This window comes from Pimephales promelas, chromosome 7, assembly GCF_988280905.1.
Source record: "Pimephales promelas chromosome 7, fPimPro1.hap1.1, whole genome shotgun sequence".
Classification (NCBI taxonomy): domain Eukaryota; kingdom Metazoa; phylum Chordata; class Actinopteri; order Cypriniformes; family Leuciscidae; genus Pimephales; species Pimephales promelas.
Genome location: NC_142775.1, coordinates 19,847,048 through 19,867,852, shown reverse-complemented (window position 1 = coordinate 19,867,852; position 20,805 = coordinate 19,847,048). Strand labels below are relative to the sequence as shown.

Sequence of the window (20,805 nt, the reverse complement as noted above, 5' to 3'; positions counted from 1 at the left end):
TCTCCTTTGCAAATAAGTTGTCAGAACCTGTCTTTTCAAAGGCCAAAGCCAAGGGTGCTAACAAAGGCATTGGCTGTCTGTATCCACATAGTAACTATACATCAAAAAAAAAAAAAAAAAAGAAACTGGTCCAGGGCCTAATTAAAGGGAGAGATGAGAGTCTTCTGGCGTTAGCTCACAATAAGGGGCCGCGGCAAATCAATGGATACCCAACACTATTATTATCATCAACAGCAGTGAATTCAGGGTGATTTGACAGGGACAAAAAGACATTAAAGACAAGTCCAGGAAACTCCAGACACCTGCGTGGTTGAACAGTGACACTGTGGACAAACTGTTTGGCAAACAACATGTTCTGTGTGCTGGGGGGATTTTAAACTTATTTGTTCCAGTATTTAAAATAATAATAATAATAACTAGTTATTTTTTTCTAAGTTGCTGGGATCTCGCTGGTTACAGTATACATGGTGTATTTGTAAGGACATAAGTGAAGCTTTGTGTGTGTTTGAGGTAGTTAGTCTCAGTTTAGCTGAACCGGGTTGCTTTAAAAACATGACCTCTTGAATTCACTCTAATTCTTGTGTCTAGGATTGGGCATTACTCTTTTAGGTAGCTACTTAAAAATTGAATTTGACATACATTTATGCATATAACATGAGCATTTAAAATTGGTTTCTTTCATGAAAGTACAAGGCAGCAATGTGTTTAGGTGGCCCGTTTGATAATATTTTGGCTTGGTTTCACAGACAGGGCTTAGATTAAGCAAGGATTAGGCTTTAGTTCAATTGACTGTTCGCAAAAGCCAGGCCCCCTAGTTATTTGTATTATGTCCATCAAACAAATGGTCAAACATGACCACCGCGACAGATTGCCATGACAGGAAGAGGCATACCTGTGCGTGTCTGTGACCTTTTTTTGGAGCAACACCTCCGCGATATCCTCCAGATCGAGGCACAAGGGGTCACAGTATGCAATATTCAAAATATAAAAATACTCAATGAAGAAGACACGATTACTATCGAAGCTAATGCCTACCGGTCTCAAGCGAAATCTGAGAAACACCATGACCTATACCTCAAATTCAACCAGCACAGCCTTGAAGAAGATTTTATAAGCTGGTTCAGTGCCAAATGGTCTGGAGTTGGAAATATATAACTCGCACTGCATATTTAGTAATTTTGCCTGAGATACAGAATCATACAATCGCTTTAACAAGCAGGTTGTTCTTTAACTTACCACGGCAACCGCTTGCGTGTCATGCTGAATGTGATTTTCATGTTTAAAAAGTGTGTACCAAGTTGCAGATAACCATACATTGATTATTTCTTTTCATTACGATATTGATATATGAACTGATGTTGTCAAGTAAGCTTCATGCTTTCCCCGTTGCGAACGTGCACTTCTCTAAACTGTAGCCACGGGTGCTGCACTGCTAGTTGGTTGCTGCTCATTTTCCCCCGAAAATATCATGTTAACAACAACCCTTTAGAAAACATAATTCCTTTGTGGATCCTCTTGATCTGCTTTCATATTGCTTTGACTATGTTAATCTCAGTGTCTCAGTCTCACATAAGCTGCACGCGAGTTAACCATGTTCGACACATTTAACTGGGATTGTGGCCGTCCACACTGTGTTTTCGGCTTTGGAAATTTCTCCAGACAATCTCTCGGGGTACCTAGTGTCTGATTTACAAACGCTGTGGGCTCATCGCTTCACCATCTTGCTTAGAGTCAATGTTTGACGGACCTGCTCACATAGTAACGGTTGCTATGATGTGTGATTGGACAATGGCTGTTTTGGGGGAGGGGCAGGCGGAAGGTCAATTAGGACATTTACCCCCGGTTTTACAGGCTTCATCCCAGACTAAAATGCATTTGAGCTGTTTCAAATGAAAGCAACTTGCATCTTAAACTATGTCAGTGCCATTGTTTTATCTCAAGATGCACATCAGTAATGTACATTTTTCAGTGGTGGAATGAAACGAAGTACAAATACTTTGTTACTTTACTTAAGTACATTTTTCACGTATCTTTACTTTACTTAAGTAGAATAAATAGCGCATACTTTTTACTTTTACTTCGTTACATTTTGCAGCAATTATCATACTTTCTACTCCACTACATTTCTACAACTTCTGTTACATTTTCATTACATTTTCTGATCAGTTTTTCCCCTGCCAAAACGTAATCTGACCGTCTGTCCGTTGCACGTTTGTCTCACCAGTGACGTTTGGTTGCCATAGAGCCTCCATTTTTGCACTCAGGTCTAAGTCCCATGGCCCTCTATCAGAATCCAGAGTTTCAAGAAGATTGGAGAAACTTATTTTTTTGCACAAAAAAAAAAAAAAAACGACAGGGGTAACACTGTCGTTATTTTGGGGGGGTCGAAATTTTGAGTTTCTCTGATCTTCTTGAAACTCTGGATTCTGATAGAGGGCCATGAGACTTAGACCTGAGTGCAAAAATGGAGGCTCTAGACCCTTCCAGAGCTGAGATATTGAGATACCACGTAGCATTTATGCCATTATAAATATCTCAATATCTCAGCTCTGGAAGGGTCTAGAGCCTCCATTTTTGCACTCAGGTCTAAGTCCCATGCTCCTCTATCAGAATCCAGAGTTTCAAGAAGATTGGAGAAACTTATTTTTTTGCTCAAAAAAAAAAAAAAAAACCCTGTCGTTTTTTTGGGGGGGTCGAAATTTTGAGTTTCTTTGATCTTCTTGAAACTCTGGATTCTGATAGAGGGCCATGAGACTTAGACCTGAGTGCAAAAATGGAGGCTCTAGATATATCAACCCGGTCACACTAAATGCGTCTCGCACGCAATTTATACGCAAAAATTATTTTTTACATGCATAGGAAACGCATCGTGTGTAATATACGTTTGGTTAGGATTATGGCAAGCCAAGAGGTTCAGAATTACACCATAAATTAATCGCGTTTACTGCCATAGTTATTAACATATGGTAAGGATAAGCATGATGTGTATATTGCCTAATTGCATGCTTGTTTCAGAAATGGTGACATTTTTTTTCCATCATTATTGAACATCATTACAGGAGTTTAGGTTGAATGAGTTAGAATTAAATGTTTTATTAATCATTAGAAAATAGACATTAAGAAAATTAAATGCAAGTACTTTTACTTTTAATACTTAAAGTACATTTAAAATCAGGTACTTTTTACTTAAGTATGGTTGTCATTGTGTTACTTCTACTTTTACTAAAGTAAATATTTATCTGGTTATTTGTACTTTTACTTAAGTACTGAGATTCAGTACTTCCTCCACCACTGACATTTTTTTCAATGCATTTTTATAAAAGCTATTTATATGCCCTAATTTTACTGAGGCCTAATCCTCCCTGTAAAACTGTAAAAAAAAATATATACTGGTGTGCATCTTAAGACAAATCAATGGCAATTGCTTTCAGTTATAACAGCACAAACATGCGTTTTAGTCAGGAATAGGCTTAAACCTATGTCTGAGAAACTTGGAGTTAGTCATAGAATGAAATTCAAGAGCACCGAATCAACCTTGCTGAATTCTTTTTTCTGATCATCTTATCTAGTCCAAAGCCTAACACATTAATATGCATATGGAGTTCAGATTTGTCCAGCATAAAAAAAATAAAAAATAAAAAATAAAAAATAAATAAAAATCAAGCTTAATTTTAGCTAATGTTTTGTTTGTGAATATACCATAATTCAAGCATAAATTTAATACGGTGAATCATACCTTCAAACCAGGTGTTGATGACTGCAGGGAGGGAGTCACAGGGTGTTAGACACCACGTACCCCACGCAGGTGGTCATTGGTGCCCCCTGAGGTGTGCACAGCCTTGTTTAAACACTTTCTTCACTCCATGGTCCTTTCATCTGTTTTCACTGTTCCTCCCTTCCATATGACGAAGCCATCTTCTCCCTCTGTATTTCCTCGCTGCTTCTGTTCTCACTGGCCCTCCTCTCTTTTGTTCCATTTGTTTTTCTGTGAAGTGGTACATGAGATACCCTGGTTGCTACAGTAATGATGTTTTAAGCCTTGTGTACCTGAACTAACCCTTGTTTACCTTTGACTGTACACAGGCATATATATATATATATATATATATATATATATATAGCCTATATATTTACATTTATTTATTTAGCTGACGCTTTTATCCAAAGCGACTTACAATTGCTATATATGTCAGATGTTGCATGCCTCTTGAGCAAATAGGGGTTAAGTGTCTTGCTCAGGGATACATTGGTGTCTCACATTGGATTCGAAACTGGATCTCGAACCAAAGGCATGTGTCTTATCTACTGCATTATATACACAAGATTATTAATACAGAATCATGAATCACAGTATTCTATATGAAGAGTTCAGATGCAAAAGCCTCTAAGTGCCATTTGAAATTTTCTTCTAAAATTATCATTTTTATCAAGCTTGTATATTTAAGTTCAGTAATTTCACTTAAATGGCAATGAAGATTACCTATTAATTGTCATTTAAGTGAAATTACTGAACTTAAATACACAAGCTTGATCAAAATGGTCATTCTAGAACAAAATTTCAAATGGCACTTAGAGGCTTTTGCATCTGAACTCATCATATATATATATATATATATATATATATATATATATATATACTGGCCCTCCTTCCAGAATTAGCTGAACATATTTTTAAGTTTTGATATTAATTTGATATTCTGTTCTAAAGGAAAAGTCAGACATTTTGAGTGACACAATTTTCAGGTCAAGGATGCAAATTATTTTGGCCACTTTTTAGTTAGTTTTTTTTTTTTTTCTTTAAATCTCAAGATTACTAAAATAATCTTGAGATTTGAACACATGCCTCTGCGTTCATGGTTGACATAATTTACGGATCACATGAATCAAATCTTTTTTGGAAATCTGTCAAAAGTTATTTAGGTATATTGGGTATTACTGTAGTTGCCCCTTTCTTTCAAGTTTGTCACTAGTCTAATGACTTTTCAGCTTTTTGAGGTTAACTTAAATGTCCCTGTGGTGTAACAATTTTTCAATGGAGTAAAATGTCATAAAAATCATATGCATAATTATGCAAGAAACAGAAAAAAAATTGTTTAAAATATAATTTAAGTCACTGCTTAACCTTTAATGGCTATCTGTGTGCATTTTTCCTAATAAAGGAGGTTATTTCTAATAACCGAAGACCCTTTGTTTCTTTCACGTCTTTGTTGTTCATCACTGTGTTGAGTAGGCTACATATGGACACACACACATTACATCTGGTATTCATGCTTCACCACCCTTTTGAAGTGTCTTTCTCTTAAATTAAAAAATAAATAAAGTGTTACTAAAAAATTAATAAAAACCCCGCACTGTAAACTTATCAAGGAAAGTAGCGCTAGGCTTGTTGAGGAGTATTGAAAGCCATGTCATCTCCATATGGTTCATATGATAATTCCTCTATCTACCATCTACAACTCTCTCTCTCTCCTCCATGTTCTCGCCCGTGGCTACGTTTCTATCTCTGCATCAATTAGCGCTGTGATTAATACAACAAGCAAGCAGTTTAGAGGTAATGGCAGACAATTAACATCTCATTGCACCATAAAGGACTATGCTAACTACCCTGGCCACTGCTTTTCTCTGCCTGGAATTGAAATAAGTGTTTGTCTTCATTCGTACACTATCTAATGTGAAGCGGGCCCAATTTGTATGCCACAACACCATTAATCTAATTAGAGCGAGCTGAGAATGAATTCACGTCCCTCCAAAGAGAATGAATGCAGCGTTGTCACTGTTATTTAGCGCTGTGCCACCGTGCCACTTACAGCGGCTCTCTCGAAAATGAACCGTCTTCAGTGTGCGTACTGAGACTTGTTGCTGTTTTTTTTTTTTCCCCCTGCACCTCTCCACATCCTCTCGCTCACTCTAATTATTAGAACATTGCAAATACAACTGTGCACATCAGTGAATAGAGCCATAGCTGTGCTGTCATGGGCATTGCAGGAGAAAAAGTCCTTGGAGTGCAGTTGAATTAAATGATGCATTCTGATTGACAGCTACCTTGAGACTGGGCTGATGGAGTTGTCAAGGCAGAATGCTAACAGGCTGCCACTGCTCTGCCTGCTAGCACACACACACACACTAGCACACTGTGCTTTGAACAAAAGCACTCGTGGGTAAGTATAATCACACAATATATATTTGAAGGTTATTGGGGTGTGCCAAAGTTAACAAATGAAAACTGCTCCACCAATTAAAGAGCAACCAATTAAAAATAGCCTGGTGTTCATTCCGTACCATGCTAAATAATAATAAAAAAAAGCTCTTTATCTTTTTCTAAGGGCTTTCTAAACCTCATGTCATTCCAAATCCAAATATGTCTTTATTTCTTCTGCAGAACACAAACTATGTCCTTGGGAAGAATTGTTGGTGTTTGCAGCAGAGCAGTATTTCTAAATATCTTCATGTAAATCTGACATGTAAAAAGAATAATAGGGATTTATTGATGTATATGCAGGTTACTGGTGCCTTAACCAAAGTGCTTAAATGAATTAAGAGAGATGCTTTGGTTTCCCATGAGAGAATCCTGTGACTGTTCAAATAACCTTCATGGAGGATTTTGAAACCATATGAAACTTTTTTATTTCACAGGAACATAAAAAGCAGATTGAACAACAAGCAGTGGAATTCTGAAATTCTCTGGGCCCTCCTGTGACCTATGAGACAGGGCTCCCAACCACAAGTAGTGATGTCATGCACAAGGGGTCTTGATGGTTTTTGATCAAGGACTTTCAATATAACGATAGTAATAGGGACTATTACTATCGATCTAAACTAAGAGGCAGCAGTACTTTACAGTATTTTTAAATTCAGGTTATTAATAATGACATAGTTAACTAATATTCATTTGAACTAATACAGTTTAAAATGTCATGTTGTAAAAGAATGTTATGAATTAAAAATGAACTGAACTCTGAAAACAAGTCTAAATCTGCACAAAATATGTCTCTGTGAAATACATAAACAAAAATTGTATGAATGTCATTAATATAAATGTTCTTTTTTAATTCATGTTCATTCATAAAATAATTGTTATAAATGAACATTAACATTCAAGATTAATACATTCATGCATGTGTAAATACAGTCTGCATAAATTTACAGTATATAGGATTTAGATAGTGTAGAAATTGAAGTCCTATTATAACTGACTCATAATGTTGTTAGCAGGCCTCCTGCACAGCATGAACTGAAGGGGCCACCTGTACACCCTGGAAGGCTTCTACCTCAGTCTCCTGCTCAGAAGTCACCCAGTCCAGTGGTCACAGAGAAACTAGGGATAAAGACAGAAATCAATGAACAAGGTGAGAGACCCTTTTGGTTCATGTGATCCGGTGTCTTTAATGTTAACTGTTGGCTGTGTAACAGTCCCTTGATCATGTGTACACCAGGTCAAGGGTCACGGCAGCCTGCGAGTGACCACCCAGCCTCTTCATTCAGTTTCCGGACCTCAAGTGACCCCCCTTTTTCTTCTTTCTTTCATTTTCTGGCCCCTCCTCACAGCAACACTGGTTTTCATCTCTTGAAACAAAAGCTAACTGTTTTGCTCAGCGCTAGATCAAGGGCCTCCTTTTTCCTCCAGGAGAGGTGGAAAAACAAACATGTGTACGCCGATACCTTCTGTCGCTTCCAGATTCACATCTGCAAGCTCCACTACTCTTCAGCTCCTCCACCCAGCTGTTGAGAGCCTGCGCACACATACACATAATATCCCATAGGACAGGCCTGTTTATCAGCCAGCCTGCCAACCACATGATGGATCCTACCACGAGCATCAAACGTGAGACTCAGGAGGGTGGTAGCACGGGTTAGACCCCTGCATGAACCTACGGACCAGGCCTGGACGCTCACTCTGAGCTGTGGACACAAATGTGTACAGATGCCCTGGAGATAATGGCATTGTTTGTACTGAGACTGTGATTCCCCCATTAGGTGTTCCAGCTTTGATGAGAACATTTCATCTCATCAGAATGGCTGATCAATTGGAAGTCCTGTACACTTTTCTAAACACACATGATCGGCTCTGTTGGATCTGACGTACAATGGCATGTTTTGATCAGGTCTTTGATCCCAGACACCATCAGTTGTCATCTCTTGTCTCTAAACAGTGGTCTGCCACTTTTGATTTAAAGTCATGCACTGGCAAAGAACAAAGTATTACAGTATGTGAGGTTTTACATGATCAACTAGTATCACCAGAAATACAAACAAATGATTTTTCCTTATGCTATACACTAAATACTTGGTTAGCTAGCTTACATTTTGAGGGAAGGGCAATTTAGTGCAATTAAGTGTCTTCTAAAGCATATTGTGTTGGAAAGAAAAGTCTTTTGTGTATGCCAAAAGTCCCCGGATGGTCTTTTTGGTCAAACACTTACACTTTATAGAGAAATGTCCACCACACTTTTCCTCAAGGTACATTGTCTTGTTGCTCTTTTGTGTGAACTACTTGATGTAATGTATAGAGTAATGTAGAAGTAAGAAAAATGGGACAGTCTGTTTATTTATGAATGTTTTACTGAATAACAGTATGGCTATTCTACCTCACCAGCATAAACCAGCCTGGAAAAGCATTGGGATACTGACGACTTGATTTTTTTTTTTTTTTTTTTTAACCAGCACCATTTATTCCTCATTCTTTCACCTTCCACTCAATCTCGTCCTCCTTTAGTGTATTTGAATGAGCTCTGCTTTTCCACAAGCAGTCCATCCTTGGTGGGCTGCGTCTCCAGTGTGCTTTTTAATCCAGAGTGTCTTGATGCAGAGAGAGTCCGGCAGAGTAAAGTTTCATTCTAATTTGGTCAAGTCTCATGGTGTTGCATTTCAATCGGCCTGCAATCACAAAGTGACTATTCAACAGTATTGAACAAAACACTCTCTTACCTCAATGTTCCATGTCTCTGAGGATGATCATGAAGAGATCATTCCTTTTTTCAAACTGTACAGTACCTTATTATGGCTATTTTGAAAGTGAATGTTAGCCTATATGTGAACACAGACTATAAATGGCCCAATCTAGCATAATTATATGCTATCTATTCATACAATTACAGCTGGAGAGACTGACTTGCAAATGATTAAGTCGAGAAGTGAAAGTGACAAGTGGAGGTTTTTTATTTGATTCTTCCAATTGTATCTGGCCAGTAATCTCTCCTGGACAGCCAACACTTTATCATTGCATGTTCACACCGCTCATAAGAAAAACAAATGAGCAGACAGATCTCTTTTGATATCAAAAAGAATAGGCCTATGGCTAGCTGGGGCTGCAGCATGCATTATTAGCAACATTTACCAGAGCATTACCCTCCAGTATCGTCATAAAATATAGAACGCTTTGATAAATACTAAACAAGTGATCAGATGTGCATCAGAGATAGGTTGCCATCTTCTGGATTTTCTGCAAAACTTCACCAGACCTGCAAATGACGTTTCTGTCATTTCCCGCACCTGGCCTGTGCTGTAATTAATGTTTTGACAATCGAGGTGAGTCTTGGAATATTTATATTAAGAGAGCCAACAGAGGAGGATGGAGATACAGTGTCAGTAATATGTCGAATGTTATTAGAACTTTTAAGAGAACATTCTGGGAACAAAAAGAAAACTACTCGCTGAAAATGTTGTAAGAACGTCAGGGAATAATGTTCTAACAATGTTAGCACTAAACATATTTAGAATGTTTTTAGAGAATGTTATTAAAAACTTTTAAGAGAACATTTTAGGAACAAAAAGAAAACTACCCGCTGAAAACATTATTAGAAGACTGCATGGTAATAATCTCAGAACATTTTTAGAACAAAAAAATTCTATAGCTGGGATAGTCCACTTTGGAAAATGTGTAGATGTCACGGTTTAACCCCCTCAAACGTGAAACTTACACGTTTGCGTTAACACGCTCCATTGGAGAGATATCGGATGTTTATTCGCCTCTGCCATAACGATCTATTGGTTTTCATTAAACCGAGAAAATGGAATTTTGTTTTATTTACGATCACTGAGAAATGTTCTATTATTTAAAATGCAAAAAAAAAAAAAAAAAAAAAACATTTATTATTTTCAAGGTGAAAAGGATCCACGCCGAAGAAAACGTCTAAATGTCACGTTTTTAATGAAGCAGCCTAATGAGTAAAATGTCTATTTTTCCGGCGTCCCCCAGCTCCTTGTTTAAGTAAAAGGTACGCTAAAACAACGTATTACATCGACGTTAAACCACGTTAACCGTGTTAACCATAACCTTTTAAATACTCGACCTAGTTCCATTGCTTAGCAACGGGAAGAAACTCCTGTAACTTCAGTGCCCAACCCGTATCACAACAAGACGTGAAATAATGACGTTGGTCCACTTTGGAAAACGTGTAGATGTCACGGTTTAGTTTAAACTCAAAACCATAAATAGGGATATACTGCCCTCTTGTGTCAAATTATATTTCTATATTTATTTTTCCAACAAACAAAGCCAAACCTGCAATAAAACCCAGTCCAATACACCCTTGAACTCAACAGGTGCAGTGGCTCAGTTGAAAAAGCGTTGGGCTTTAATCAAGAAGACCTGAGTTCAATTCCCATACTTGCGTTAAATTGTTGTGATTATATCAAACAAAGTGGCCTAAACAATATTTCTTCAAACCGGTATTGTGAGACGCAAGTTGGTCCACTTTTGAAAACGTGTAGATGTCACGGTTTAAACCCCCACAAACGTGAAACTTACACTTAAAACTTACCATCAAAACCTATTGGTTTTCATTAAACCGAGAAAAATGGAATTTTCTTTTATTGACGATCACTGAGAAATGGTCTATTATTTAAAATGCAAAAAAAAAAAAAAAAGAAAAAAAAAAGCATTTATTATTTTCAAGGTGAAAAGGATTCATTTGCCTGGGTCCACGCCGAAGAAAACGTCTAAATGTCACATTTTTAATTAAGCAGCGTAAATAGTCCACTTTGGAAAATGTGTAGATGTCAGGTTTTCATTAAACCGAGAAAAATGGAATTTTGTTTTATTTACGATCACTGAGAAATGTTCTATTATTTAAAATGCAATATATATATAAATATATATATATAGTTCAGATGCAAAAGCCTCTAAATGCCATTTGAAATTTTTTTCTTTAATGATGATTTTTATCAAGCTTGTATATTTAAGTTCAGTGATTTCACTTAAATGGCAATGATAATTACCTATTAATTGTTATTTAACTGAAATTACTGAACTTAAATGTACAAGTTTGATAAAACTCGTCATTAAAGAAGAAAATTTCAAATGGCATTTAGAGGCTTTTGCATCTGAACTCTTCATATATAAATACAATTTTCAAGGTGAAAAGGATTCATTTGCCTGGATGCACGCTGAAGAAAACGTCTAAATGTCACTTTTTTAATGAAGCAGCCTAATGAGTAAAATGTCTATTTTTCCGGCGTCCCCCAGCTCCTTGTTTAAGCAAAAGGTACGCTAAAACAACGTATTACATCGACGTTAAACCACGTTAACCGTATTAACCATAACCTTTTAAATACTCGACCTAGTTCCATTGCTTAGCAACGGGAAGAAACTCCTGTAACTTCAGTGCCAAACCCGCATCACGACAAGACGTGAAATAATCACGTTGGTCCACTTTGGAAAACGTGTAGATGTCACGGTTTAGTTTAAACTCAAAACCATAAATAGGGCTATACTGCCCTCTTGTGTCAAATTATATTTCTATATTTATTTTTCCAACAAATAAAGCCAAACCTGCAATAAAACCCCTTCCAATACACCCTTGAACTCAACAGATGCAGTGGCTCAGTTGATAAAGCGTTGGGCTTAAAGAGAAACTCAATTTTTCACCGGAAAAAAAAAACGTAAGGGGTACCACTGTCGTTTTTTTTTTTTTTCGGGCCGAATATTTGAGTTTCGATATCTCAGCTCTGCAAGGGGCTAGAGCCTCCATTTTTGCACTCAGGTCTAAGTCTCGTGGCCCTCTATCAGAATCCAGAGTTTTGGGAAGATTGGAGAAACTTAATTTTTCACCCAAAAAAAAAAAAACGTAAGGGGTACCACTGTCATTTTTTTTTCGGGCCGAATTTTTGAATTTTGAATTTTGATATCTCAGCTCTGGAAGGGGCTAGAGCCTCCATTTTTGCGCTCAGGTCTAAGTCTCATGGCCCTCTATCAGAATCCAGAGTTTTGGGAAGATTGGAGAAACTCAATTTTTCACCCCCAAAAAAAAAACGTAAGGGGTACCACTGTCGTTTTTTTTTCGGGACGAATTTTTGAGTTTCGATATCTCAGCTCTGGAAGGGGCTAGAGCCTCCATTTTTGCACTCAGGTCTAAGTCTCATGGCCCTCTATCAGAATCCAGAGTTTTGGGAAGATTGGAGAAACTTAATTTTTCACCCAAAAAAAAAAAAACACGTAAAGGGGTACCACTGTGGGGTTTTTTTCGGTCCGAATTTTTGAGTTTCGATATCTCAGTTTTGGAAGGGGGTAGAGACTCCATTATTGCACTCAGGTCTAAGTCTCATGGCCCTCTATCAGAATCCAGTGGTTTCGGAAGATTGGAGAAACTTAATTTTTCACCCAAAAAAAAAAAAATGTAAGGGGTACCACTGTCGTTTTTTTTTTGGGCCGAATTTTTGAGTTTCGATATCTCAGCTCTGGAAGGGGCTAGAGCCTCCATTTTTGCACTCAGGTCTAAGTCTCATGGCCCTCTATCAGAATCCAGAGTTTTGGGAAGATTGGAGAAACTTAATTTTTCACCCAAAAAAAAAAAACGTAAGGGGTACCACTGTCGTTTTTTTTTTTTTCGGGACGAATTTTTGAGTTTCGATATCTCAGCTCTGGAAGGGGCTAGAGCCTCCATTTTTGCACTCAGGTCTAAGTCTCATGGCCCTCTATCAGAATCCAGAGTTTTGGGAAAATTGGAGAAACTTAATTTTTCACCCCCCCAAAAAAAAACGTAAGGGGTACCACTGTCGTTTTTTTTTTTCGGGACGAATTTTTGAGTTTCGATATCTCAGCTCTGGAAGGGGCTAGAGCCTCCATTTTTGCACTCAGGTCTAAGTCTCATGGCCCTCTATCAGAATCCAGAGTTTTGGGAAGATTGGACAAACTTAATTTTTCACCCAAAAAAAAAAAACGTAAGGGGTACCACTGTCGTTTTTTTTTCGGGACGAATTTTTGAGTTTCGATATCTCAGCTCTGGAAGGGGCTAGAGCCTCCATTTTTGCACTCAAGTCTAAGTCTCATGGCCCTCTATCAGAATCCAGAGTTTTGGGAAGATTGGAGAAACTTAATTTTTCACCCAAAAAAAAAAACACGTAAGGGGTACCACTGTGGGTTTTTTTTCGGTCCGAATTTTTGAGTTTCGATATCTCAGTTTTGGAAGGGGGTAGAGCCTCCATTATTGCACTCAGGTCTAAGTCTCATGGCCCTCTATCAGAATCCAGTGGTTTCGGAAGATTGGACAAACTTAATTTTTCACCCAAAAAAAAAAAATGTAAGGGGTACCACTGTCGTTTTTTTTTTGGGCCGAATTTTTGAGTTTCGATATCTCAGCTCTGGAAGGGGCTAGAGCCTCCATTTTTGCACTCAGGTCTAAGTCTCATGGCCCTCTATCAGAATCCAGAGTTTTGGGAAGATTGGAGAAACTTAATTTTTCACCCGAAAAAAAAAAAACGTAAGGGGTACCACTGTCGTTTTTTTTTTCGGGCCGAATTTTTGAGTTTCGATATCTCAGCTCTGGAAGGGGCTAGAGCCTCCATTTTTGCACTCAGGTCTAAGTCTCATGGCCCTCTATCAGAATCCAGAGTTTTGGGAAGATTGGAGAAACTAAATTTTTCACCCGAAAAAAAAAAACGTAAGGGGTACCACTGTCGTTTTTTTTTTTCGGGCCGAATATTTGAGTTTCGATATCTCAGCTCTGGAAGGGGCTACAGCCTCCATTTTTGCACTCAGGTCTAAGTCTCATGGCCCTTTATCAGAATCCAGAGTTTTGGGAAAATTGGAGAAACTTAATTTTTCACCCCAAAAAAAAAAAACGTAAGGGGTACCACTGTCGTTTTTTTTTTTTCGGGACGAATTTTTGAGTTTCGATATCTCAGCTCTGGAAGGGGCTAGAGCCTCCATTTTTGCACTCAGGTCTAAGTCTCATGGCCCTCTATCAGAATCCAGAGTTTTGGGAAGATTGGACAAACTTAATTTTTCACCCAAAAAAAAAAAACGTAACCACTGTCGTTTTTTTTTTTTTTCGGGACGAATTTTTGAGTTTCGATATCTCAGCTCTGGAAGGGGCTAGAGCCTCCATTTTTGCACTCAGGTCTAAGTCTCATGGCCCTCTATCAGAATCCAGAGTTTTGGGAAGATTGGAGAAACTTAATTTTTCACCCGAAAAAAAAACAAAAAACGTAAGGGGTACCACTGTCGGTTTTTTTTCGGGCGGAATTTTTGAGTTTCGATATCTCAGCTCTGGAAGGGGCTAGAGCCTCCATTTTTGCACTCAGGTCTAAGTCTCATGGCCCTCTATCAGAATCCAGAGTTTTGGGAAGATTCGAGAAACTTAATTTTTCACCCAAAAAAAAAAAACGTAAGGGGTACCACTGTCATTTTTTTTTCGGGCCGAATTTTTGAATTTTGATATCTCAGCTCTGGAAGGGGCTAGAGCCTCCATTTTTGCGCTCAGGTCTAAGTCTCATGGCCCTCTATCAGAATCCAGAGTTTTGGGAAGATTGGAGAAACTCAATTTTTCACCCCAAAAAAAAAACGTAAGGGGTACCACTGTCGTTTTTTTTTCGGGACGAATTTTTGAGTTTCGATATCTCAGCTCTGGAAGGGGCTAGAGCCTCCATTTTTGCACTCAGGTCTAAGTCTCATGGCCCTCTATCAGAATCCAGAGTTTTGGGAAGATTGGAGAAACTTAATTTTTCACCCAAAAAAAAAAAAAACACGTAAAGGGGTACCACTGTGGGGTTTTTTTCGGTCCGAATTTTTGAGTTTCGATATCTCAGTTTTGGAAGGGGGTAGAGCCTCCATTATTGCACTCAGGTCTAAGTCTCATGGCCCTCTATCAGAATCCAGTGGTTTCGGAAGATTGGAGAAACTTAATTTTTCACCCAAAAAAAAAAAAATGTAAGGGGTACCACTGTCGTTTTTTTTTTGGGCCGAATTTTTGAGTTTCGATATCTCAGCTCTGGAAGGGGCTAGAGCCTCCATTTTTGCACTCAGGTCTAAGTCTCATGGCCCTCTATCAGAATCCAGAGTTTTGGGAAGATTGGAGAAACTTAATTTTTCACCCGAAAAAAAAAAAACGTAAGGGGTACCACTGTCGTTTTTTTTTTGGGCCGAATTTTTGAGTTTCGATATCTCAGCTCTGGAAGGGGCTAGAGCCTCCATTTTTGCACTCAGGTCTAAGTCTCATGGCCCTCTATCAGAATCCAGAGTTTTGGGAAGATTGGACAAACTTAATTTTTCACCCAAAAAAAAAAAACGTAACCACTGTCGTTTTTTTTTTTTTTTCGGGACGAATTTTTGAGTTTCGATATCTCAGCTCTGGAAGGGGCTAGAGCCTCCATTTTTGCACTCAGGTCTAAGTCTCATGGCCCTCTATCAGAATCCAGAGTTTTGGGAAGATTGGAGAAACTTAATTTTTCACCCGAAAAAAAAACAAAAAACGTAAGGGGTACCACTGTCGGTTTTTTTTCGGGCGGAATTTTTGAGTTTCGATATCTCAGCTCTGGAAGGGGCTAGAGCCTCCATTTTTGCACTCAGGTCTAAGTCTCATGGCCCTCTATCAGAATCCAGAGTTTTGGGAAGATTCGAGAAACTTAATTTTTCACCCCAAAAAAAAAAACGTAAGGGGTACCACTGTCATTTTTTTTTCGGGCCGAATTTTTGAATTTTGATATCTCAGCTCTGGAAGGGGCTAGAGCCTCCATTTTTGCGCTCAGGTCTAAGTCTCATGGCCCTCTATCAGAATCCAGAGTTTTGGGAAGATTGGAGAAACTCAATTTTTCACCCCAAAAAAAAAACGTAAGGGGTACCACTGTCGTTTTTTTTTCGGGACGAATTTTTGAGTTTCGATATCTCAGCTCTGGAAGGGGCTAGAGCCTCCATTTTTGCACTCAGGTCTAAGTCTCATGGCCCTCTATCAGAATCCAGAGTTTTGGGAAGATTGGAGAAACTTAATTTTTCACCCAAAAAAAAAAAAAACACGTAAAGGGGTACCACTGTGGGGTTTTTTTCGGTCCGAATTTTTGAGTTTCGATATCTCAGTTTTGGAAGGGGGTAGAGCCTCCATTATTGCACTCAGGTCTAAGTCTCATGGCCCTCTATCAGAATCCAGTGGTTTCGGAAGATTGGAGAAACTTAATTTTTCACCCAAAAAAAAAAAAATGTAAGGGGTACCACTGTCGTTTTTTTTTTGGGCCGAATTTTTGAGTTTCGATATCTCAGCTCTGGAAGGGGCTAGAGCCTCCATTTTTGCACTCAGGTCTAAGTCTCATGGCCCTCTATCAGAATCCAGAGTTTTGGGAAGATTGGAGAAACTTAATTTTTCACCCGAAAAAAAAAAAACGTAAGGGGTACCACTGTCGTTTTTTTTTTTCGGGCCGAATTTTTGAGTTTCGATATCTCAGCTCTGGAAGGGGCTAGAGCCTCCATTTTTGCACTCAGGTCTAAGTCTCATGGCCCTCTATCAGAATCCAGAGTTTTGGGAAAATTGGAGAAACTTAATTTTTCACCCAAAAAAAAAAAACGTAAGGGGTACCACTGTCGTTTTTTTTTTTTCGGGACGAATTTTTGAGTTTCGATATCTCAGCTCTGGAAGGGGCTAGAGCCTCCATTTTTGCACTCAGGTCTAAGTCTCATGGCCCTCTATCAGAATCCAGAGTTTTGGGAAAATTGGAGAAACTTAATTTTTCACCCCCCAAAAAAAAAACGTAAGGGGTACCACTGTCGTTTTTTTTTTTCGGGACGAATTTTTGAGTTTCGATATCTCAGCTCTGGAAGGGGCTAGAGCCTCCATTTTTGCACTCAGGTCTAAGTCTCATGGCCCTCTATCAGAATCCAGAGTTTTGGGAAGATTGGACAAACTTAATTTTTCACCCAAAAAAAAAAAACGTAACCACTGTCGTTTTTGTTTTTTTTCGGGACAAATTTTTGAGTTTCGATATCTCAGCTCTGGAAGGGGCTAGAGCCTCCATTTTTGCACTCAGGTCTAAGTCTCATGGCCCTCTATCAGAATCCAGAGTTTTGGGAAGATTGGAGAAACTTAATTTTTCACCCGAAAAAAAAACAAAAAACGTAAGGGGTACCACTGTCGTTTTTTTTTCGGGCCGAATTTTTGAGTTTCGATATCTCAGCTCTGGAAGGGGCTAGAGCCTCCATTTTTGCACTCAGGTCTAAGTCTCATGGCCCTCTATCAGGTTCCAGAGTTTTGGGAAGATTCGAGAAACTTAATTTTTCACCCAAAAAAAAAAAAACGTAAGGGGTACCACTGTCGTTTTTTTTTTCGGGACGAATTTTTGAGTTTCGATATCTCAGCTCTGGAAGGGGCTAGAGCCTCCATTTTTGCACTCAGGTCTAAGTCTCATGGCCCTCTATCAGAATCCAGAGTTTTGGGAAGATTGGACAAACTTAATTTTTCACCCCCAAAAAAAAACGTAAGGGGTACCACTGTCGTTTTTTTTTCGGGACGAATTTTTGAGTTTCGATATCTCAGCTCTGGAAGGGGCTAGAGCCTCCATTTTTGCACTCAGGTCTAAGTCTCATGGCCCTCTATCAGAATCCAGAGTTTTGGGAAGATTGGAGAAACTTAATTTTTCACCCAAAAAAAAAAAACACGTAAGGGGTACCACTGTGGGTTTTTTTTCGGTCCGAATTTTTGAGTTTCGATATCTCAGTTTTGGAAGGGGGTAGAGCCTCCATTATTGCACTCAGGTCTAAGTCTCATGGCCCTCTATCAGAATCCAGTGGTTTCGGAAGATTGGAGAAACTTAATTTTTCACCCAAAAAAAAAAAATGTAAGGGGTACCACTGTCGTTTTTTTTTTGGGCCGAATTTTTGAGTTTCGATATCTCAGCTCTGGAAGGGGCTAGAGCAGGGCTATTCAATTGGCGGCCCGCGGGCCACATGCGGCCCGAAAGCAATGTCCAAATGGCCCAGCCCGTGGTTCCGTCAAAAACGCACCCCCCCTACATAAATTCATAAAGTAGTACAGACCACGTTGCCCGTAAAACGCAAACAATACAGAGCGTGCTGGTAGTAGCCTAGATTATTTTCAATATGTCTTTCTCAACACTGAAACGTAAAATTGCCAATGAAAACCGTCAGTTTAACCCTGCTTGGACTGAAAAATACTTGTTTATTTTACCGCCACACCCAAACGCCAAACCGATGTGTTTAATTTGTAATGAGTGCGTTGCCGTACTTAAAGATTACAATGTGCGGAGGCACCACGTTGAGAAACACCAGACTTTCCGCACAAATTTTCCCGAGGGATCTCAAGAGAGGGCTGCAAAAGTGCAGAGTTTGATTGCATCTTACAACCGGAGCAGTTCTACCATGGTGCGGTCATTCACAGCCCAAGAGAGAGCCACCGCAGCATCACTTCGTGTGTCCTGGATATTGGCAAAAAAGAAAAGGCCATTCACAGACTCGGAAACTGTGAAGGACTGTATGCTTGCCGTCGTGGATGAGGTGATAAATGACGATAAAATTAAAACGAGCGTGGCATCTGCTATTAAAAACGTACCACTGTCAGATACTTCCAACATTCGTAGGGTTGAAATTCTTGCTGCAGATGTGTATGAAACGCTGTTAGGAGACCTGATGAAAGCTGATACTATGTCTATAGCAGTAGATGAGTCCACAGACAAAACTGATACTGCTCAGCTGTGCATATATGTCCGGTTTTTTGACGGCACATGCTTCCGAGAGGAGCTGCTCGGCCTACTGCCGTTAGAAGGACACACAACGGGCGAAATAGTCTTTGGGAAAATTTCCGCTTTTTTTAAAGACAATGGTCTGGATATGACCCGTGTGTGCATGCTTGTGACAGATGGGGCTCCATCCATGACAGGGAAAGTGAACGGTTTGGCAGCGCGTTGGTCCACTGTTGCACCTCAGTTGATCTCCTTACACTGCATTGTCCATCAGGCGGTGTTATGCGCAAAATTAAGCGGGGCACTCAAAACGACAATGGACAGTGTGATGGCTATAATTAATTTTATTCGCTCCACATCAAGCCTCCAACACCGCTTATTCCGCATGCTGCTGTCAGAAATGTCCGCTGAGCACCACGACCTGCTTTTGCATAATGACGTGAGGTGGCTGTCTAAAGGCAAAGCACTCGAACGCTTCTGTGGTCTCAGAGAGGAGATCGTAACTTTCATCCGCAGCAGCAAGCAAAAGAAGGCTGAAGCACACTTGAGTCGCATACTAGATGACAACTTCATGGCCGATGTTTGCTTTCTGAGCGACATATTCAAACACCTGAATGATCTAAATTTGGCACTACAAGGCAGAGACAAAACTGTCATTGACCTTGTGGAACAGATGCGCGCATTCCAAGTTAAACTGGACATTTTTGCAACTGATTTGAGCACAGGCCGAATGCTGCATTTTCCGACACTCCGCACGCGCATCTCATCCCCCGCACAAATTACGGATGTAATGACAGATTTCATTGCGAAGTTGAAAAATAACTTTGCTGGTCGATTGGATGGACTTGTTCTGCCCACAGAGGTGGCCGTTTTTGTCAGAGACCCGTTCACTGTTGCTATAGAAGGGGACTTATCCGCCAGAGCAAAGGAAGTGGTTCCTTCCATTGACGAGGGACAATTTGAACTTGAACTTGCTGACATGCAGTCATCTGTTACCATGGCACAGGAGCTTCGTACTAACGGACATGCAGTGTTTTGGACTAATATCAACGTACATCAGTTCCCTAACATTAAGAAAGTAGCGATCGTCATGCTCAGTATGTTTGGATCAACATACACATGTGAGTCAAGTTTTTCACACATGAACTCCATAAAAAGCAACTCTCGTTGTTCCCTGACTGACAGTACTCTCCACCAATGCCTTCGGATTGCATTGACAACTTACGAGCCTAAAGTCACTGCTCTCGTTCAAAACAAAAAATGTCACTTCTCCCACTAAGTCAGCAGGTTAACTGTAGCCTGCATCAATATAATGTGGGATGTGTAGCAAAGGCATACCTAATATCAAATGTGTTGATTTTATATGTTCCTGCAAAATGTGCAGTAGTAAAGCTTTTTTACATGTGTCAGTTATAGTTGTGAATACCATGCACTTTTAATTTTATGCACTTTAAGATGTTCCTGGGTCAAATGTGATCGAGATGTTTATTTTGTTTCAAAAGGAAACGTAATGTTATTGCTAATGTGAATAGCCTACTACTGTGCACTATTTTGTTTTTATTACTTTATGATCAGATAGGTCAGATATGTAGGTATGTGTAGGCAAGAGGTGCCTAGGTTATTTTTTATTTTTATTTTTCATTTGTAAGCGGAAAAAGTTTCTGAAAAGACCTCAGATTCTGTTCAGGTCTTTCATTGTTTTTATGCACATTTTGCTGTGCAAACTGACCAAAGTTAAAAGAGAAACAATGAATAAACCTTACATGTTTTTTAACAAATTTGTTTGTGTTAGTTTAAAAAAAATTCATTACGAGCTGCTTCGCCGTTGAAATAACTGGCCCAGTTAACCTTCTTGGTTTGAAAATCTGGCCCAACTGAATTTGTAATTGAATAGCCCTGGGCTAGAGC

General features: G+C 39.1%; 2 protein-coding genes across 17 annotated transcripts in view; both read left to right on the top strand.

The window, feature by feature from the left end:
• LOC148978330 (uncharacterized) overlaps positions 1-8,843 on the top strand; it is a 143,220-nt gene extending 134,377 nt beyond the window's left edge. For 14 of the 16 annotated variants that reach the window (XR_016169279.1, XR_016169278.1, XR_016169276.1 and 11 more), the window contains 2 exons: positions 7,213-7,346; positions 7,434-8,843. Coding sequence is in view for 12 of the 16 variants with exons in the window: in XM_089133196.1 (XP_088989322.1) it covers positions 7,213-7,346; positions 7,434-7,726 (427 nt within the window). In the remaining 4 variants the exon portion in view is untranslated. Of the gene's footprint in view, positions 1-7,209; positions 7,347-7,433 lie in introns of all 16 variants that reach the window. The other 2 variants (XR_016169277.1, XM_089133197.1) reach the window with 2 other exon arrangements.
• Positions 8,844-18,577: 9,734 nt separating this feature from the next.
• Positions 18,578-20,176, top strand: LOC148978329 (SCAN domain-containing protein 3-like). Its single transcript, XM_089133646.1, has one exon. It carries the CDS (start codon positions 18,578-18,580, stop codon positions 20,174-20,176), a length of 1,599 nt encoding a protein of 532 aa, XP_088989772.1.
• Positions 20,177-20,805: the final 629 nt, after the last annotated feature.